Raw genomic sequence first — 19,015 nt, 5'->3', positions numbered from 1 at the left:
CCCTTGACCAGAACCAAATTCGGGACCCTTCTGTCCACAGGCCGATGCTCTATCCACGGAACCAACCCAGCTAGGGCCATGTTGATGTTTTTTAGAAACACACTGGAATTAAACAAATGGGCTAGAAATTACTAAAAAATGTTTATAAAAAGTGATTTAAGAAAGTCATTTAGTTTACCTGATACAGGTTAGGTTTCAGGGCAAGTTTTCCCCCAATATTTCAGAGAACCAACAATTAGAAAGTTAATTATTTGAAAAACAAAACATTTCAATCTTCAGGTCAAAAGGCTTGTTTGCTTAATTATTTAATATTTTCTTTGTGATTCTCATACACTACCTTACAGGTATCTCTAACTATACTTTTTTTTTTTTTTTTTTAAGTGTGAAAGTGTACTAGAGCAAAGATGAGTATTTGCAACAAATCATTTATTTGTATGAGTATGACACCTTGGGCAAAATATTAAACAGTCTGATCCTCAACTTCTTGATCACTGAAATTATGATACTTACCTATATAATGAGTTTTGGACTGTTTGATATAAAATGCACAGCTTAGTAAATGGCATATTCTAACATATATCAAAACCCTGACACTGTTAAAAATACAGAAGTATAAAAAGGGTCTAGTAAAGGATCTTTTTTTTAAAATATATTTTATAGATTTTTCACAGAGAGGAAGAGAGAGGGATAGAGAGCTAGAAACATCGATGAGAGAGAAACATCGACCAGCCGCCTCCTACACACCCCCCAACTGGGGATGTGCCCGCAACCAAGGTACATGCCCTTGACCGGAATCAAACCCGGGACCTTTCAGTCCGCAGACCGACGCTCTATCCACTGAGCCAAACCAGTTTCGGCTCAACTGTAGTTTCTAATTACAACTATTATCATTAAAATTCTACAAAGTTATTAATAATTTTGGGTTGAAAGATGTTGAAAACTAAAATTTTTAAGGGTAAAATTCAAAATTTTAGGTAATTAGGAACGGGATCTTTTTTTAAAAAAAAGAATTAATAGGTTTTTTTTGTCCTTATGAAAAAGGTACCATTATTATAATTTTATGTTTACCTTTAGGCAATACTGTTAAGATCATGAAAGCCTTGAGGGCAAGAACCATGTCATATGTTGATTATACATCTCACATACAGTAGAAGAAAATATATACTATGTTCTCCATACATATTTTCATTAATATCTAAACCTCTTTATTTGATATAACTCATTTTCTGCAGTAGGTGCATTCTTAAAAATGTTTTAGACAAAAATGTATCTATTAAATATTGTACTATTTTGTTATTTTATATGTCATACCTTCTGATTAACAATTGGAAAAATCCTACGCCTCCATAATAAAATCATGGGAATGATCAAGCCTTCTACAATTGCACATTTAAGTAATAATTTAAATTTATAATTTCAAATTAAATATATAACATTAGCAATATGGTTATGTCTCTCTCCACTCTTTGTTCTATGTAGGATTAAGGTTACCTTTAATTTTATTATTGACTATCATGTATGAAGCAGAGGAAGATTGTAGGATAGGAATGCTGTGAATAAAGACACAGGGACAAGGAACCACATAATATGTTTGGACAATGGTAATAAAAAGTATTAATTTAAAGTATTAATTTTTTTGACAGCAAGTATTTACTGTAAAGGATTGTCTTTGAGTCAGCCATATTTTGCCAGGCTCTGTAATCCTTCCTTCACTACAGGACAGGAATGTAGCCCACAGTATGACATAAAGAGCCTGGATTCCCTACCCTGCTTTATTAGAAAGAAAAAAGAACTATAAGTAAAAAGGCTGTGTGATCAAAGACATCTATCTCATATAAAGTCTAACCATCAATTCTCTGGGTAAAGTAATATTTTAAAAGTAATAAAGTTCTTGGGGTAGGGAAGAATGTATAACAAATTCTGAATATAATGTATTAGTAAACTATAAAGTAGATTCTTCTCAACTGGTACTCAATTTTGGCTGCTCTTTGGAATCACTTGGGGGAGCTTCAAGAACACTGATGCTGAATCCAACCCCAAAGATTATAATTTAATTGGACTAGGGTACGGTTTGTAAAGATCCCTCAGTTAATTTTAAGTGCAGCTAAGACTGAGAACCACTGTTCTAAACTCATACATAATTATTTTAACATCAGGTTAAGAAATCATCTTCTATTTAGTAGTCTGTTAAGTTAATGCCAATAGCACCAAAGGATGTGAACACAGTTTTGGGTAGCACTAAGTACACAGAGTTTTTACATAATGAGTAAACGAATGGACTTTTAATGTCACATGTATTATATATTAGAATTTGAGAGACACAGTAAAGTTATTTGCAGTTTAAGTTCTATGAAGGAAATGGAATTTCAGAAGGGCTTGAGAGAAAGTATTTGGCCAAGTTGGAATTCCATCCAAATAACACCTGACAGGAGCTAGTTGAGTGCAGCATCATACTCATCTTTATATCACCAGCTTAGTCCCACCATTAATGCTTGCTAAATTAAGTGGGAGATTGAGGTCAAGCTTGCAACTAAATTTTATAGACATTCCACCCGCCGCCCCGTCAGAAAATACCTGGCAGTCATGAAGTTCATAATGTAATTTCAGTAGTCAGTTCAAAGGAAATTAATATAAACCCCTCCCTACGTAATTTAGTTTGAGAAATTTTTTTAGACAGTATACACTCTTAAAGATGGTGAGCAAAGTTTTGCTTCAATATAAATTCTGAATTTAAAATATGCACACTTGAAATATTTATTAAACCAAGTAAGAGAACAGTAATTCATAAAATGGATATTTACTAAAAAGAGTAAAATATTTAATTATGACAAATAAGGACTAGACTATGAAATCCTTTGAAGGCAGCAACTAGGTCTTATTCATTTTTGAATTCTTCAATGCCAAACACCCTAAGAGGTATTCAATAAATATAAGTTGAGTTGAAGTTTAATATTTTCGAATTAATCAACTTCAAGGTCAGAAGATATAATATTAGAAAAATATTAATGAAAATAACAAAATTATTTTACATGCTAAATGATTCAAAGAGTAAACTTTACTTATGGTTACTACCTTGCTTGGAGAAAATGATATAAAAAATTAAAAACCAATGTTGGATGTTGTGAGAAGGGAATAAAGAAAGAAAGAATTCTTTAAGATATACAATCTTATTAAAGATATGAAAGCCACAGAATGACAGAATTTTAGAGCTCCAAGGGGTCTTACATACAGTGCATTAGGAGAAAATTGCCATATACAGAACTGATAAAAGACACAGGATTTCACACTAAGCACCTGTGGTCTGAGATGGACTTGAAGTTGTATCTTGAGAGCAAGAAAGACTACAGAGAGGCAGCAGAGAGCATTCAAGATGAGTTTTACTTAAGAACAAAAGTCTAGAATTAGAAAAGTATATTTTTGAAATTAGAAAATAATTTGATAGGAATAATGTTTATATAAGAGTAAGAGGAAAGATAAAGCTGGAAGGGAATATTTAATGCTCAACAAAGGAGTTTGGACTGAAGAGACAGATTCCATGAATTAATAAATGTTTTTTAAGACACTAATAAAGTAACAACTGATGGAAGAAGATAACTTGATGCTCTTGTATTCTATTGTTTTGAGGGAGGTAAGAACAACAAAACCACCCAATGGAATATTAAGGAATGAATATTCCTATTCATTTATACATTTTACCTTAACATACTATTTTAAAGTACTAAGATTCATACATTTTAGAAGGGTGAGAATGGAGTGATGAGACCCATTTATATGCTTTAATAGTTTGATTTTACTTTTAAAAAAATAGGGGCCATTTCAATTCTTAATTTAAATTTTTTTTAAGTAAAATGAAAAAATGTATGGCAGCTGACTAACCAGAGAATGGCCTATCTCTTAAGGTATAAATGTGAACTTGAATTCCATTCCTATTCTTCTTATTACTTATAACGAGTAACTGGCATACATAACTCTTACTCTATTCTTAGCATGAAACTTGGCACTCTGGCACTATACTGATGTCAATTCAATTTAGAGTAGGAACTCAGTTACTGACTAAATACTGATAAGCAGTGTTTTGTTGAAAATTACCAGACAGCATTCCAAACTTCACATGTTACATTTTGGAACCATATTTTTCCCTTTATATATTTTATTTTAAAAAAGTATTATAGAAATGTCAAACATATACAACAGCATAATAGTATAATGAAACCACATGAACCCACAACCCAGCTTCAAACTATCAACATTCTGCCAATGTTGTTTTAACTGCTCCCATTACTTCTGAAATATTTTAAAGTAATTCTCAGACATGATACAATTTATACAAATTTCAGAATATATCTCAACATAAGGAGCCTGCTCCTCCTGAAATATCTCCTTTCCTAGTAAATGGTTCAAGCCAAAACACCGGAGTCATCCTTTGACTCATTTTTCTCCCACAGCACAAAGCCAATCTAACAGGCAATACTGGATAGACTGTGAATTTCCCCTGCTATCACTCTTATGTCACATCACCTTTTACTCTTTGCCTGCCTTATGTCCACAGCTCCCTAACTGGTCTCCCTAGTACCCCCTGAAACTTCAGTCTTTATACTTGTTTCCTATGACTGAAATGTTTTTTGTTCAAAAAACTGGAAACTGTCACTTCCTTGAGGCATCTTTGAATTTGACCCTATTAGAAAGGCTTGCCCTAACCACCATGTCTACACAACAGGGCAACAACCATCACTTCTACCATTAACCAATCACCGCTGGCCTATTTCTCCATCACCACCTGATGTATTTATTTACTAGTTTGTCCTCTTCTGCTAGATTGTGAGCTCCAGGAGAGCAGATATTTTCTTGATTTTATTCATTACTGTATGACCAGTGTTCACAATAGTAGTGACAGGCAGTCATGGAGTATGCAGTTAAGTATTTAATACTGAAAATTATTTGATAGTTAACAGAGTAGAACAGAATTTAAAAATTCTTTCCTAAAGAATCTGAAACAATCAGTAATTAATCATTTGGAAAATAATACATTTTTGAAGGCTTTGACAGATTTTTAAAATCTAGTCTATTGACAATTTATGTGTCCTATATTTAAGCAGTGTGGATCATGTACCTGAAATATAGCTAACTGTATTTAAAAGAGTGGCATTATATGGTGTCATATTGCATTCAGCATCTTCATAGGGAATTAGCACTGGAACAATACCAAAGTCTCTGCCGCTTTTGCAGTTAACATTAAGTCTTACAAATCAAAATTCATTTCAGACCTTCAATCACTACATTCTTCTTGCAACGAGTCTTTGAACTATGAGTACTAGGCTAATTTAAATTAAAAAAATTATTTAACTATAAGGTTCAATGTCTTTTCAATATACCTTATATTTTAGTGGAGGAAGGGAGAAGCGGGTGAAGGCAGCTAGCTTATTACTCACCATGCAGAGTCTGTAACTTGGAAATCAAGACCTAGAAGGAAGGTCCCATCTCTTAAGGGTTACTTGCCTAAGTGTTATTGAAATGCTCAGCGCGAACTAGATGATGTTTAATCCCTTCCTAGGCTGTAACATTCTCTATAGCCTAAACTTGCAATGCTTATCCAAGAGGAGAGAAGCAGCTTGCAATAAGTAGTAGGTCAGACAGCACTTGCTATTTACTAGCCATGCAAGTTAAGCAAGTTACTCACCTCTCTGAGGCTGCTTCCTCATATATAAAGGGGGTTAATAACATCTACCTGGCAAAGTTACAGAAAGGACTGAAGATAATCTGCCCAATGAAATGTTTGACATCGTTTTGGGTTTCTTTTTTTTTTTTTCACAATATAAGGCAGCTATTGCCTCTAGTTCTACCCTTCTTTTGCCAAGAACAGTGCAATGTAAGATCGACGATGCCAGTAAAATTGGGATAAAGTGGCAAAGCAAGACAGCGGCTTTACATTTCAGTATCAATTTGGTTTTGCACGTTAGAAAACCATTTTTGTTTTCTCTCTGCAAAAGAGCATGCTGTTGTTACTGTGACTCTGTCATTAACTTCAAACACCAGATTGTTGATACCCCATGTTGTGGTAAAATTTACATCTGTTCACAGATTTAACCGAGGTGCCATCGTGTGGGTGACGACAGCAAGAAGACCGTCCAAGTTCCCCAGCACTGACACTGCCCTGACTGCGGAGAACCGGGAGATGGTCACCTTTCCCCCACAGTGTGTGTCTGGAACACACCCCCGCGAATACGGGCGCAACGCGAGCCTCTCCCCGCCTGCGCCCGGCCCTACGTCCGGTGCTTCCCATTTGGAACATGTGTGGGAACCCCCGAGCTCCACCCGAGGCCTCGGCAAAGCCTGGACGCCAACGGGCGACCTCCCTGTCTCCAGCGGACTGCCAAGCCCAGGACCGTCCTTTCTGGGGGGGCGGGGGGGGGGGGGAGGCGCTGGAGGGAGCGGCGCTGGCAGCTCTCCGGGCAGAGGGGCAGGAAAAGGACACTTCCTCCTAAGACTCGGCGGGGAGGGTGCGAGGAAGGAGAAGAAAGGGTGGGGGCGGTGCAAGAATAGTCTGGTCTCCGGGCTACCCAGCGGGACCCGCCAGGCCTCCGCCCGCCCCGGCAGGCAGGTCACACGAGCACCCGCGTCGTGGGGTCAGCAAGGCGGGCGGTGCCGTCGGAGCCTCGGCTCGAGGCCGGACTCAAGGTGTCCTCCTGGGGCCCCGACTCCACCCCGCCTCCCTTCACCCAGGGGGCGGCGGCCGGGCCGGAGGGGGACAGGGGACGGCGGCCAGGCCCGCAGGGGCGCCAGGCCGCGCCCATCTCCCGGGGGCTCGGGCCGCCGCAGGCAGGCCCTGTGATCGGCGAGGCCGGGAGCGAGGGCACCGACGATCGGGCTGGATGCTCCCGCATCCCCCCCCCCCCCCCCCGTCCCCCCGTCCCCCCCGGTCCTCCGGGATACGCCACCCCTTCCCCCGCCGCATACCTGCACCGCACGGCTGAGGAAAGTGCCCGCGTCGGCCGCGAACTTCTTGACGTTGAAGTCCATAATGTTCATCCTGCGCGGCAGCCGGGCGGAGCTGCCGGCTGACCTAGCGGGTAGGCGGAGGCGCCGCGGCCGGGCTGGGGCGCCGGGCGGGAGTGGCGGGGGCAGACGTGGTGAGCGGAGGGAGGCGGCGCCAGCCCCGCGGCCGCAGCTGTCGTTTCCGTCAAGGGGGAGAGAGAGGGTGGGGCGAGGGGGAGAGCACGAGCGCCCCCCAGCGGCCCCCGTGTCCGGGCGCCGCAGCCGGGACGCAGGGCCTGTCCCTTCCGGAGCGCCGCCGCCGCCGCACACGTTGGCGCTGGCCGCGGTGGGCGAGCCGGAAACGGATTGGCGTACTGGCCTCCGGGTCAGGCTCCCCAGCGGAGGAAGCGGGCGGTGCCGCGGGGCGGAGCCTTCGTGGAGGTTATCGCGGGAACAGCGACCCCTTCAGGACCGTCGCGGCGCTGCCGCGGGGCGCGCCGGGAACTTGGCTCGCTCCGCCCGGGGGAAGGTCGGTGTCGCTGGGAGGGGCAGTCGTGGGTAGTCCCAGAGAACCAAGAGCAGACAACTCCGACCCCTCTTTTTATTTGGAGAAAAAAATATGGATGTTGGAACATAGAATTGCAGTAGCTGTGTAATTAGAATCAACAGCTCCCTGTCATCTTGTACCCGCGCCCGCAGGTCTCTGAAGTTGCAGAATAGGGTTGATTTAGTGTCCCGCCGAGCCCTAGGTGCCCACTGTGTGCGAAGTATGATGCCCAGGACACAGAGTGCCAAGTGGAGGTCACAAAGAAGTAGAAAATGGTGAGTGAGACAGAATAATCCTTAAAGGTTCAACGTGGCGAATTTTAATAACAAATGAGAATATGATGTGAAATTTGTTAACACACACACACACACACACACACCATGATTCTGAGTAATTTCTTAAGCAGTCTTCGTGATACAGTCTATGTTTGAACTATGTCAAGACAGGTGCAAGCAAGGAGAGAGAGAGAGAGAGAGAGAGAGAGAGAGAGAGAGAGAGAGAGAGAGAGAGACCTTAGTATTTCAAGAAAACAGTGTGTGTGTGTTTTGTGTGGGCTGTGCCCTTTTGTTACATTAGGGCTGGGAAAATGCGGCCCTGCAGGCAATGAAATGAGCTCACACAACTCATTCAGTGTTTTACTATAACAGCAGTACACAGAAGCAGCGGCTGTTGTTTAAGTCTGAAAGGTTAGCTCTAAAGGCATTTTAAGGAACAGCAGATAACATAAAGGTTTCTTTGTGTTCGGTTATTCTTGGTGGTGGTGACAGACACAACCACTTTTTTCTAAGATAACTCCAGTAGAATGAATCTCCTAGATGCAAAATACTACACATATCTTCAATTATTTCAGAAATATGGAAAAGGAAATATATAACTAGGAATCTTGTTTTTTCATTTATTGTCCATATTTAGATTTTTAAGCACTTATTATCTTTATAGATGTCTATCTTCACAATAAGTGTATTTGCTGTAATCTATGTTTGTTTCTACAGAAATCTCACAACACCACATCCACTGTTAGAGAAAAAAACTCTGGATCCTCTTCCTCAAAGGTGTAGATCTTCCTAACTTGAAAAAAATCTTTACTTCTTGGAACATAGAATTGCAGTAGCTGTGTAATTAGAATCAGCATATGATCACATAATACAGTGTGACTAAGTGTGTTTGTAGATTATATTATCTACCTAGTTTTAACTAAATAAATATTCACAAAAATGGACAAGTTGCCTAAAGAATTATCACCAAAGAAACATACAGCGGATGAACCTCGAGGTCATGGTTTGATTTCTGGTCAGGGCACATGCCCAGGTTGCAGGCTTATGCAGATGGTGCAGGAGGCAGCCAATCAATGATTCTCTCTCATCATTGATGTTTCTATCTCTCTCCTTCTCCCTTCCTCTCTGAAATATATATTTACATATACATATATATACATATACATATATATGTAAAAAAAGGTAATAACACAAGCACAAGCAAACCAGAAATGTCAGAGCTGATACTTCTAAATGTTGAATTTATCAGAAAGACATTGAAATATGGATTTAAAAGTGATTAAAACTTGGTTCCAGCTTTTAAGGAACTCAGAATCTAATGTGGGAAATAGACTTGTAAAGTACAACATAGTATGAGAACTATAACTAGAAAAGCTTGTATAAGATTGGGCCGGAGTGATTTGTAGAGGAATTGGGTATTAACCAGCAGGATAGGGGAGGTGATAATTAAGTCTTTTTTGAACTGGCTTCTGACTGAATTAATCTCAGTGGGGACAGATGATTAGACTTTAATTCAGAAAATCACATTTTGGGCAGTGTGGATAATGGACTGTAGAGGGGGCAAAGACAGGTAGAAAGACCGATTAGGAGTCTGTTGCTGTTATTCACCATGTACTCTGCTATCTTGATATCTTAAAGTTGGAAGTATTTTTTTGACCAAAATTCCCTCTCATGGACATCTGTTTCTCTTACTCACTTAATGTGTTCTTATCCTCATCAAGGCCTGCAATCCCATGCCTCATTCTTAATCTCCCTCCACTTCCCTTTTTTTTTTTTTTTTTATTTCTTTATTGATTAAGGTGTCATATTTGTCCTATCCCCCCATTCCCATCCCACCCCTCTCCCCACGCATGCCCCAATCCCCTGTTGAACTTAATCGTTGGATAGGCTTATATGCATGCATACAGGTCCTTTGGTTGAACTCTCCCCCTCCCCCCACCCTCCCCCTACCCTCCCCTATCCTCCCTCTGAGGCCCGATAGTCCGATCGATGCCTCCTTGCTTCTGGTTCTTTCTTGTTCCTCAGTCTATGTTGTTCATCATTTCCCCTAGATGAGCGAGATCATATGTCACTAGATATATACTAATAAGAACTGAATGTGAGACGAGCAATAATAGTTATGCTGACAGGCAAATGAATCACTCTGTAGCGAGCTTCCCCCTGGACCAACAGTTCTTTTGAGACCCAATTTCGATGTCCAGTAGTTCCTTATGTGTACATGTCAGCACTGACCCCTCAGTTCTGGATGGTGGACAAATGGTGGTAATGGAGGTCCGACTCCCTCTGGTTTGGTCTCGGCCGAACCCAGGGGCACGGCGTCACCCGGACTAAGGGGCACGTGGCCTCACCCATACCCAAGGGGCGCGTGGTCTCACCCGGGCCTGAGACCCAGCCTCACCCGGATGGATCCAGGGGCGCACGGCCTCACCCGGACCCAGGATCTGGCTTCACCCGTACCCAGGGACGCTTGGCCTCTCCCAGACCCAGGGGCACGTGGCCTCACCCGGGCTTAGTTGCACAAGGCCTCGCCTGGATCCAGGGACACATGGTCTCTCCCGGACCCAGGGACGCTTGGCCTCTCCCAGACCCAGGGCCACTTGGGCTCACCCGGGCCTAGGTGCACGAGGCCTCATCCGGATCCAGGGACGCATGGTCTCACCCGGACCCAGGGACGCTTGGCCACTCCCAGACCCAGGGGCACGTGGCCTCACCCGGGCCTAGGTGCACGAGGCCTCACCCGGATCCAGGGACACATGGTCTCACCCAGACCCAGGAACGTTTGGCCACTCCCAGACCCAGGGCCACTTGGGCTCACCCAGGCCTAGGTGCACGAGGCCTCACCCGGATCCAGGGACACATGGTCTCACCCGGACCCAGGGATGCTTGGCCTCTCCCAGACCCAGGGCCACTTGGGCTCACCCGGGCCTAGGTGCACGAGGCCTCACCCGGATCCAGGGACACATGGTCTCACCCGGACCCAGGGACGCTTGGCCTCTCCCAGACCCAGGGGCACGTGGCCTCACCCGGGCCTAGGTGCACGAGGCCTCATCCGGCTCCAGGGACACATGGTCGCACCCGGACCCAGGGACGCTTGGCCTCTCCCAGACCCAGGGCCACTTGGGCTCACCCGGGCCTAGGTGCACGAGGCCTCACCCGGATCCAGGGACACATGGTCTCACCCGGACCCAGGGACGCTTGGCCTCTCCCAGACCCAGGGGCACGTGGCCTCACCCGGGCCTAGGTGCACGAGGCCTCATCCGGCTCCAGGGACACATGGTCGCACCCGGACCCAGGGACGCTTGGCCTCTCCCAGACCCAGGGCCACTTGGGCTCACCCGGGCCTAGGTGCACGCGGCCTCACCCGGATCCAGGGACACATGGTCTCGCCTGGACCCAGGGGTGTGTGGGCTCTCCCAGACCCAGGGGCGCTTGGCCTCGCCCGGGCACGGGATCCAGCGTCATCCGGGTCCAGGGGCACATGGCCTCACCTGGACCCGGAGTCCGGCCTCACCTGGACCCAGGGGCATGTGGCCTCACCTAGACCCAGGGACGTGAGGCCTCACTTATACCTAGAGGCGTGTGACCACACCCGAGCCCAGAGGTGCGCAACCCCGCCCGCACCCGGGTCTCAGCGGGGCCCCGTCTTCCCGATCCCAATTCCTGCCGGTCAATCCCCCCTCAGCAATTCCCCTGGCCATCCTTCCAGAGCTCCAGTATGGCTGCTGCAGAACTCGTCGGGCGGCGGCTCGGCGAAGCTCCGGTGCACCCGGTGCATGGCGGTGGGCCGGTCTGGCGTCGCTGCGTCGGCCCTTGGGTCTGCATCGGTGGCCGGTCGCCGAGCATGCGCACCTGGCCGCTTCCGGGGCGTTGAGATTCTTGACGGACTCGGAGGTCAGCAAGCGCGGAGTCTCCCACCCCATGTCTCATAGGGGCTCGTCTGTCCGTGCTTGGCTGCCAGTGGAGCCGTCCCCTCAGCCGGAGACCGCCGGGGGAACTGCGCCGAGCACGTTCCAGGCCGCTGTTGTATCGCCTGAGCCATAGTTCTTTTGTGTCTCCTGAGCTGTAGTTCTTAAAGTGTGGTCTTTGGGTCACCGGCATCAGCATCATCCCACATACCACTCTTTTATTCTAGTTGTAGAGCATCTACTCAGCCAGCCCTATGGTGGTCTTGGATGGTGTCTGCTCCGCTCTCTTGTCGTAGTCTCAAAGTTGTTGTGGTAGGCAACAATCAGGCTTCCGCCCTATGCCTCCATCTTGGTCCTCCTTTGTATAGTTAAGTCTTGATTGTTGTTGGTGTCACTGGGGGGGCTCTCTTTGTCTATAAAGGAAGAGTTGCTGTGCAGGAGACACGTTTATGGGCCGGGTCTTGGTGCAGCAAAGCTTTGGCGCTCACTGAATATTCCCGTTGAATGTGTCCCTTATGCACGTGGTTGAAATCTGGTGTCATCTCCCACAGACCACTAGATGCCCTCGTTTCTGGGTCTCCAATGGGGTGTAGATCAGCTACTGCCTTAGGCACTCAGCAAGGATTACAGCAAAAACTGTAGTTTCTTCCTCCTGTCTGAGTGGCCCTGGAGCAGTCCTACTAGAACAGCAGTTCATCTGGTCCGCTGCCAGAGGGCAGGCCACCCACATGCATAAGCCGTTGCTTGGGGCGCAGGTGTGCCTGCAAGACTTGCGGGGCAGGTCTTCAAAACGTGCGGGGCGGGTCCCAGGGCGGGGCGGGGTCTCAGGGTGCCAACAGGCCATGGTGCGGCGAGCCGCGATGGCTGTGAGTCTGGTCCTTCTGCCTTCCACGTATCTAAGTCCCCTCGTTCCGCACTCCAGCGCAGCAAACACTGATTGCTGGGCGCACCTCCGCAAGAGTCCCGCCTCTCCCCGCAGGCATCTGGGTCTCCCGGGGTTCGCCAGAAGATGGATTTCAGGGTGATGGAGAGCTAATCTCCCCTAGGTTTGGAACAAAAGCCCCTTTCCCCCGCCACCAGCCTGACCCATGCGCCTCCACACCTCATCCCCTCCGATTTCGCTGGGTGCGAGGCAACAGAACAGCCTTTAACCTCCGCCGCCATCTTTTTCAAACTTCCCAATTTGTACTTCTTAATCCCTTCATTTCAGTCAACTCTACTGAAGTCTAGCGCCGCCGGGAGGTGCACGGAAAGGGCGCCCAGGCCTCCGTCTGGTGCGCGGTGCGCGCGTCCCGCGGAACCAGGCGCGCGAGGGCCGCGCGGCGGGGACGGGCGCTGGGCGGCTGCCGAGCTCCAGGCACCGCCATCGCCGCGTTCCGGACGTCGCCGTCGCGGCGTCCCCCCAATTTGTACTTCTTAATCCCTTGAATTCAGTCAACTCTACTGAAGTCTAGCGCCGCCGGGAGGTGCACAGAGAGGGCGCCCGGGCCTCCGTCCGGTGTACGGGGCGCGCGGCCCGCGGCACCAGGCGCGCGGGGGCTGCGCGGCGGGGACGGGTGCTGGGAGGCCGCCGGGCTCCGGGCGCCGCCGCTGTGGCGGCGTCCCCAGCGTCCCGGGCTGGGCGGCCTGCGGGGGCGGCGGAGTTGCGAAAGTGAGTGAGTTTCCCAGGGTTTCGCCCGGAATGGGGTTCAGTGCAATCGGAGCCGGTGCTCAGCGCACTCCGGAGCCTTTATCTCCTTCCTGCCAGTGAACTCCGGCCAGGTCATCAGCCGCCCCTTCCTCTCCGGTTCCATCCTCCCCGCAGGCGCGTGTGCTCGTGTCTCCGCCCGTTTCTCCATACCTCAGGCTTTTACGGCTTCCCCGACTGTCCCCGTGGCCTTCTCCTTCCCCCCAGCTGTGGGCATTTCAGTCCACCAACTTTCCTGTGGTTCTGGACGATGTCCGTTCTGACCTCTAGTTGTATTTTTGAAATTGTTGTGCCCGGCTGCAGGTTAGGTGTTTAACCTATGCCGCCATCTTGGTTTCTCCTCCCCCTTTTTTTTTTTTTTAACTCTCACCAGCACTCTCAGCTGCCTCTGTCCTTCTGACCCATCAATCTACATTCCCAGATGAATCTTTTCTCTGTTTCTGCTCTCAAACTCCCAGCATTGTTAGGGAAAATTGCACAACCTTATAGATGGATGCTACTTACCTACTAATGAATGATCGCCTACTTACACTAAACCTTTATAACTACCTAGAAAACCTTATACTTCTTTCTAATCAAATCCTTTTTATACTCTCTGCAGCCTTCTGAAAAACTTTGACCCTTTTCTTAACATGCATAGCTTATTCTCATATACTATTATTCTTAGCCATTGATACTTTTTCTTTACAAAGGAATGATAAATCATCAAGCAATTATTAGCCAGGAGCTCCTTTAACCAAACTCTTTTATTTCTACCTCTTGTCCTTCTCCACTCTGTTCTCCACATTATTGCCAAATATTTCAAAGGAAGATGTGTCCCAGGTGTTTTCTTCTGAGTCGAGCAAGATACTGCTCTTTTAATCTTGGCTATACGTAGGCATCACCTGGAGAGTTTAAGCAACCACTAATGCCTGGATTCCACTTTCAGAGTGTGGACTGGATATTGGGATGTTTAGAAGTTCCCCCAGGTCCATGGTCGGCAAACTGCAGCTCGAGAGCCACATGTGGCTCTTTGGCCCCTTGAGTGTGGCTCTTCCACAAAATACCACGGCCTGGGCGAGTCGTTTTGAAGAAGTGGCGTTAGAAGAAATTTAAGTTTAAAAAATTTGGCTCTCAAAAGAAATTTCAATCGTTGTACTGTTGCTATTTGGCTTTGTTGACTAATGGGTTTGCCGACCACTGCCCCAGGTGATGCTAATGTGTGGCCAAGATTGGTAATGAACCAATCATCCTCTGAGTACTTGTTCCACCAGTCTCTACCCTTTGCCTACAGATAGATTCCATTTCTCTTACTGGATTGAGTTCCTCAAGGGCAGTGACCATTTCTTACTCATTTTTATAATTTAGTGATCTTTTGGCAACTTTAGAGAATTCTCAATTAATTTTTTCAATGAATAAAATAATCAAATCAAGATGTATACTGTTCATTTGTAACCCCTCCTCCCCAACCCAAGTTTCCAACTATAGATTCAATATTTCCAATACTGACCCTCTTGTAGTTTGTTTTTACCGAAAGTTACTCTTTTCTGGTTTCCCATAATGGCAAGTTGAATTATATACACCAAGTCTCTTAAGCTAGAAATCTGAGTCCCCTTTGATGATTTCCTCTTATTTCCCATGTCTGATTGATCAAGTCTTTGGAATTTTTTTCTCTGAACTCTTTCTCATCTTCTCCTCTTTTTTACTTTTAAATTGAGGTATAATTGACATGTAACATTATATTAGTTTCAAATGTACAATATAATGAGTCATTATTTGTATACATCGTCAAATGAGTTCCACAATAAGTCTAGTTAACATCCTTTAACTTACATAGTTACAGAAATAATTTCTCTTGTAATGAGAACTTTTAAGATTTACTCTCTTTGCAACTTTCAAATATGCAATATAGTATTATTTTCTATGGCCACATGATATACATTATATTCCTATGACTTTTTAAAAAATACATGGATGTTTGTACTTTTTGACCCCTTCACCCATTTCTTCTGTCCTACATCCCACTCCCACCTCTGGCAACCACCAATCAGCTCTCTGTATCTATGAACTTCGCTTTTTTGTTTTTATTTATTTATTTAAATATATATATTTTTATTAATTTCAGAGAGGAATGGAGAGGGAGAGAGAGATAGAAATATCAATGATGAGAGACAATCATTGATCAGCTGCCTCCTGCACACCCCACTCTAGGGATCGAGCCCAGAACCTGGGCATGTGCCCTTGACTGGAATTGAATCTGGGACCCTTCAGTCCTCAGTCTGATGTGCCATCCACTGAGCCAAACCAGCTAGGGCTTGTTTTGTTTTTAGATTCTACATATAAATGATATCATACAGTGTTTGTCCCTCTCTGCTCACTTGTTTCATTTAGGATAATGCCCTCAAGGTCCCTGTTGTGGCAAATGGCAAGATTTCATTCTTTGTATGGCTGAATAATATTCGTGTATGTGTGTGTGTGTGTGTATCACATTTTCTTTATTCATTAATCAATGAATTGTTTGTTTCCATATCATGATTGTTACAAATAATGCGCAATAAACATGGGGGTGTATATATCTGTTTATATTAATGTTTTAGTTTCCTTGGGTAAGGATCCACAGTGGAATTACTGGATCATATGGTAGTTCCATTTCAGATTTTTTTTTTTTTTAATCTTAGAGAGAGGAAGGGAGGGAAAGAGAGAGAAACATTGATTGGTTGTCTCCCACACACACCCTGACTGAGATCCGATCTGCAACCTGGGTATGTGTCCTAACCTGCAATTGAACCTGCCACCTTTTGGTGCACAAGACGGTGCTCCAACCAACTAAGCCACACTGACCATGGTTCCATTTTGAATTTTTAAAGGAATCTCTATCTATACTGTTTTCTATAGTGGCTATACCAGTTTATAGTGCCACCAGCAATGTACAAAGTTTCCTTCCCTTTTCTCCACATTCTAGCCACCACTTGTTAATTCTTGTCTTTTTAATAATAGTTAATAGGTGTTAAGGATATCTCATTGTGGTTTTGATTTGTATTTCCCTCATTATTAGTGATATTGTACATCTTTTCCTCTACATTTGGCCATCTATATGTCTTCTTTGGAAAAAATGTCTATTCAGATTTCTGCCCAATTTTAAAAATCGGATTTTGTTTTTTGCTACTGAGTTGTACAAGTTCTTTATATATTTTTGATATTTATCCCTTATCAGATACATGACTTGCATATATTTTCTCACATTCAGTAGGTTAACTTCTCATTTTGTTGATGATTACTTTGTGCCGCAGAAGCTTTTTAGTTTGATGTAGTCCCACTTATTTATTTTTGTTTTTGCTTTTCGATTAAAAAAATCATGGCCAAGGTCTATGCCAAGGATTTACCACCTATGTTTTCTTCTAGGAATTTTATGGTTTGAGGTCTTATATTTAAGTTTTTAATTCATTTTGAGCTAATGTTTGTTTATGGTGTAAGATGGTAGTTCAGATTCATTATTTTGCATGTGGCTGTCCAGTTATCCCAGGACCATTTATTGAAGAAACTTTCCTTCCCCCATTATATATTCTTCACTCCTTTGTGCTAAGTTAATTGACCATATATACGTGGATTTCTTCCTTTACTTTCAATTCTGTTCCATTGATCTATGTATCTGCTTTTATGCCTATACCATACTATATTACAATAACTTTATAATGTAGTTTGAAATCAGGGAGTATAATGCCTCCAGCTTTGTTCTTCCTTCTCAAGATTGCTTTGGTTATTCAGGATCTTTTGTGGTTTCAGACAAATTTTAGGGTTATTTGTTGTATTTCTGGAAAAATGCCATTGGATTACATTGAATCTGTGCATTGATTTTGGTAGTAAGGACATTTTAACAATATTGCTTCTTTCAATCCAGGAGTATGGGATATCCTTCTACTTATTTGTGTCTTCTTTAGTTTCTTTCATTCATGTTTTATAGTTTTCTTTATACAGGTCTTTCTCCTTGGTTAAATTTATTCCTAGATATTTTATTCCTTTGGAATAATTATAAATTGGATTGTTTTCTTCATTTCTCTTTCTGATAGTTTATCAGTCAGTGTATAGACACATAGCAGATTTTTAAAATATTAATTTTGTATCCTGCAACTTTAATGAATTTTTAAATTGGTTCTAACCTTCTTTTCAGTGGAGTCTTTAAGGTATTTTATATATAATATCATGTCTTCTGCAAATAATTACAATTTCATGTTTTCCTTTCCAATTTGGATTTTTAAAATTTAATTTTCTTGCCTAATTGCTGTGACTAGGACTTTCAATATCATTTCAAATGAAAGTGGCAAGAGTGAACATTCTTGCCTTGTTCCTGATCTTGGAAGAAAATCTTTCAGGTTTTCACCATTGAGGATGATGTCATTTCTGGGCTTGTCATATATGGTCTTTATTATATTGAAATATATTCCCTCCATACCTATTTTACTGAAAATTTTTATAATAAATGAGTGTTGAATTTTAGCAAATTCTTTTTCTGCATATATTGAGATGATCATATGATTTTTATATTTTGTTTTATTAATATGATGTATTCTGTTGATTGATTTGTGGATGTTGAACCTTTCTTCCATCTCTGTAATAAACCTCCTGGTTCATGGGTCGATGCCCAACCACCATGGGGGTTGGGGGGTGTTTCAGTGTGTTGTCTGTGCAATATCCAGGAGTGGTAGCTTGTTAGGAATGGTCTCTCTGTTAGTTATAGTCCTATGGGACCCAGGAATGCAATCCCCCCTGGTCTTCAGAGCTAGGAAATGAAGGGGCATTATGGGTGATAGCTACACAAATCAGGGTACCAAATATGTTTAAAACCCCCTCTGGAAAGTACTGTCATCTGGAGTGCAGCAGAGGGATAGCACAAAGAAGGTGCCAGTTGTCTGTAGTAAGGCAAAGGGGGAGTGTAAAGATGGCACTTGCTGGAAAAAAAAAAAAAAAAGGTTGTACATGCTGGCTAGAGCAAGGCAGAGCAAGAGCCCAAAGATGGCAACTACTGGCTAGAATGAGGCAGAGGAAGCACATAAGATGGGACCCATAGGAAAAAAAGAAAGATGGAGCCCTCAGACTAAACAAGGCAGAGGAAGAACACGAAGATAGTGCCCACCAGTCTCTGTCCCTGGAGAGTGTTCCAGCAGTCTCTTAGATACGTGTGTGTTCAATTAGATGCCTATCCCTCAGGCCAATACTTCAATATAAGCAGCGAGACTCTTTCATTTAAAGTCAGAGCTATTGGCTGCCAATGGGCTGGGTCCTGGAATGGGTCAGTCCTAGCAAACAAGCCCTTTTCGAGCCATTTCTCTGACCATTATAGTCTTGTGAATATCGTGGATGTGAGCCCTGTTGATTTTCAAAGCTAGATGTTTTGGGGGATTACCTCTCAAGTATGGTTATTAAAAGCTGAGGTGGCCTGGCTGGCGTGGCTCAATGATTGAGCGTCAACCTATGAACCAGGAGGTCATGGTTCCATCCCAATCAGGGCACATGCCTGGGTTGCAGGTTCGATCCTCAGTGTGGGGCGTGTAGGTGGCAGCCGATCAATGATTCTCCATCATCATTGATGTTTCTATCTCTCTTTCTTTCTCCCTTCATCTCTCAAATCAATAAAAATAAAAAAAATTAAAAG

At 44.2% G+C, this 19,015-nt stretch overlaps 1 protein-coding gene across 5 annotated transcripts in view; it reads right to left on the bottom strand.

Annotated features, from left to right (window-relative positions):
* Window positions 1-7,195, bottom strand: part of SH3GLB1 (SH3 domain containing GRB2 like, endophilin B1) — a 31,700-nt gene extending 24,505 nt beyond the window's left edge. Inside the window, exon 1 of one of the 5 annotated variants that reach the window (XM_028134317.2) lies at window positions 6,955-7,195. In XM_028134317.2, coding sequence (XP_027990118.1) covers window positions 6,955-7,026 — 72 coding nt within the window. In that variant the 5' untranslated portion in view covers window positions 7,027-7,195. The remainder of the gene's footprint in view (window positions 1-6,954) is intronic. The other 4 variants (XM_008157780.3, XM_028134318.2, XM_008157781.3 and 1 more) reach the window with 4 other exon arrangements.
* Between the last annotated feature and the right edge of the window lie 11,820 nt (window positions 7,196-19,015).

The sequence above is a fragment of the Eptesicus fuscus genome, chromosome 9, assembly GCF_027574615.1.
Source record: "Eptesicus fuscus isolate TK198812 chromosome 9, DD_ASM_mEF_20220401, whole genome shotgun sequence".
Lineage (NCBI taxonomy): Eukaryota > Metazoa > Chordata > Mammalia > Chiroptera > Vespertilionidae > Eptesicus > Eptesicus fuscus.
This window is presented reverse-complemented; position numbering and strand designations above follow the sequence as displayed.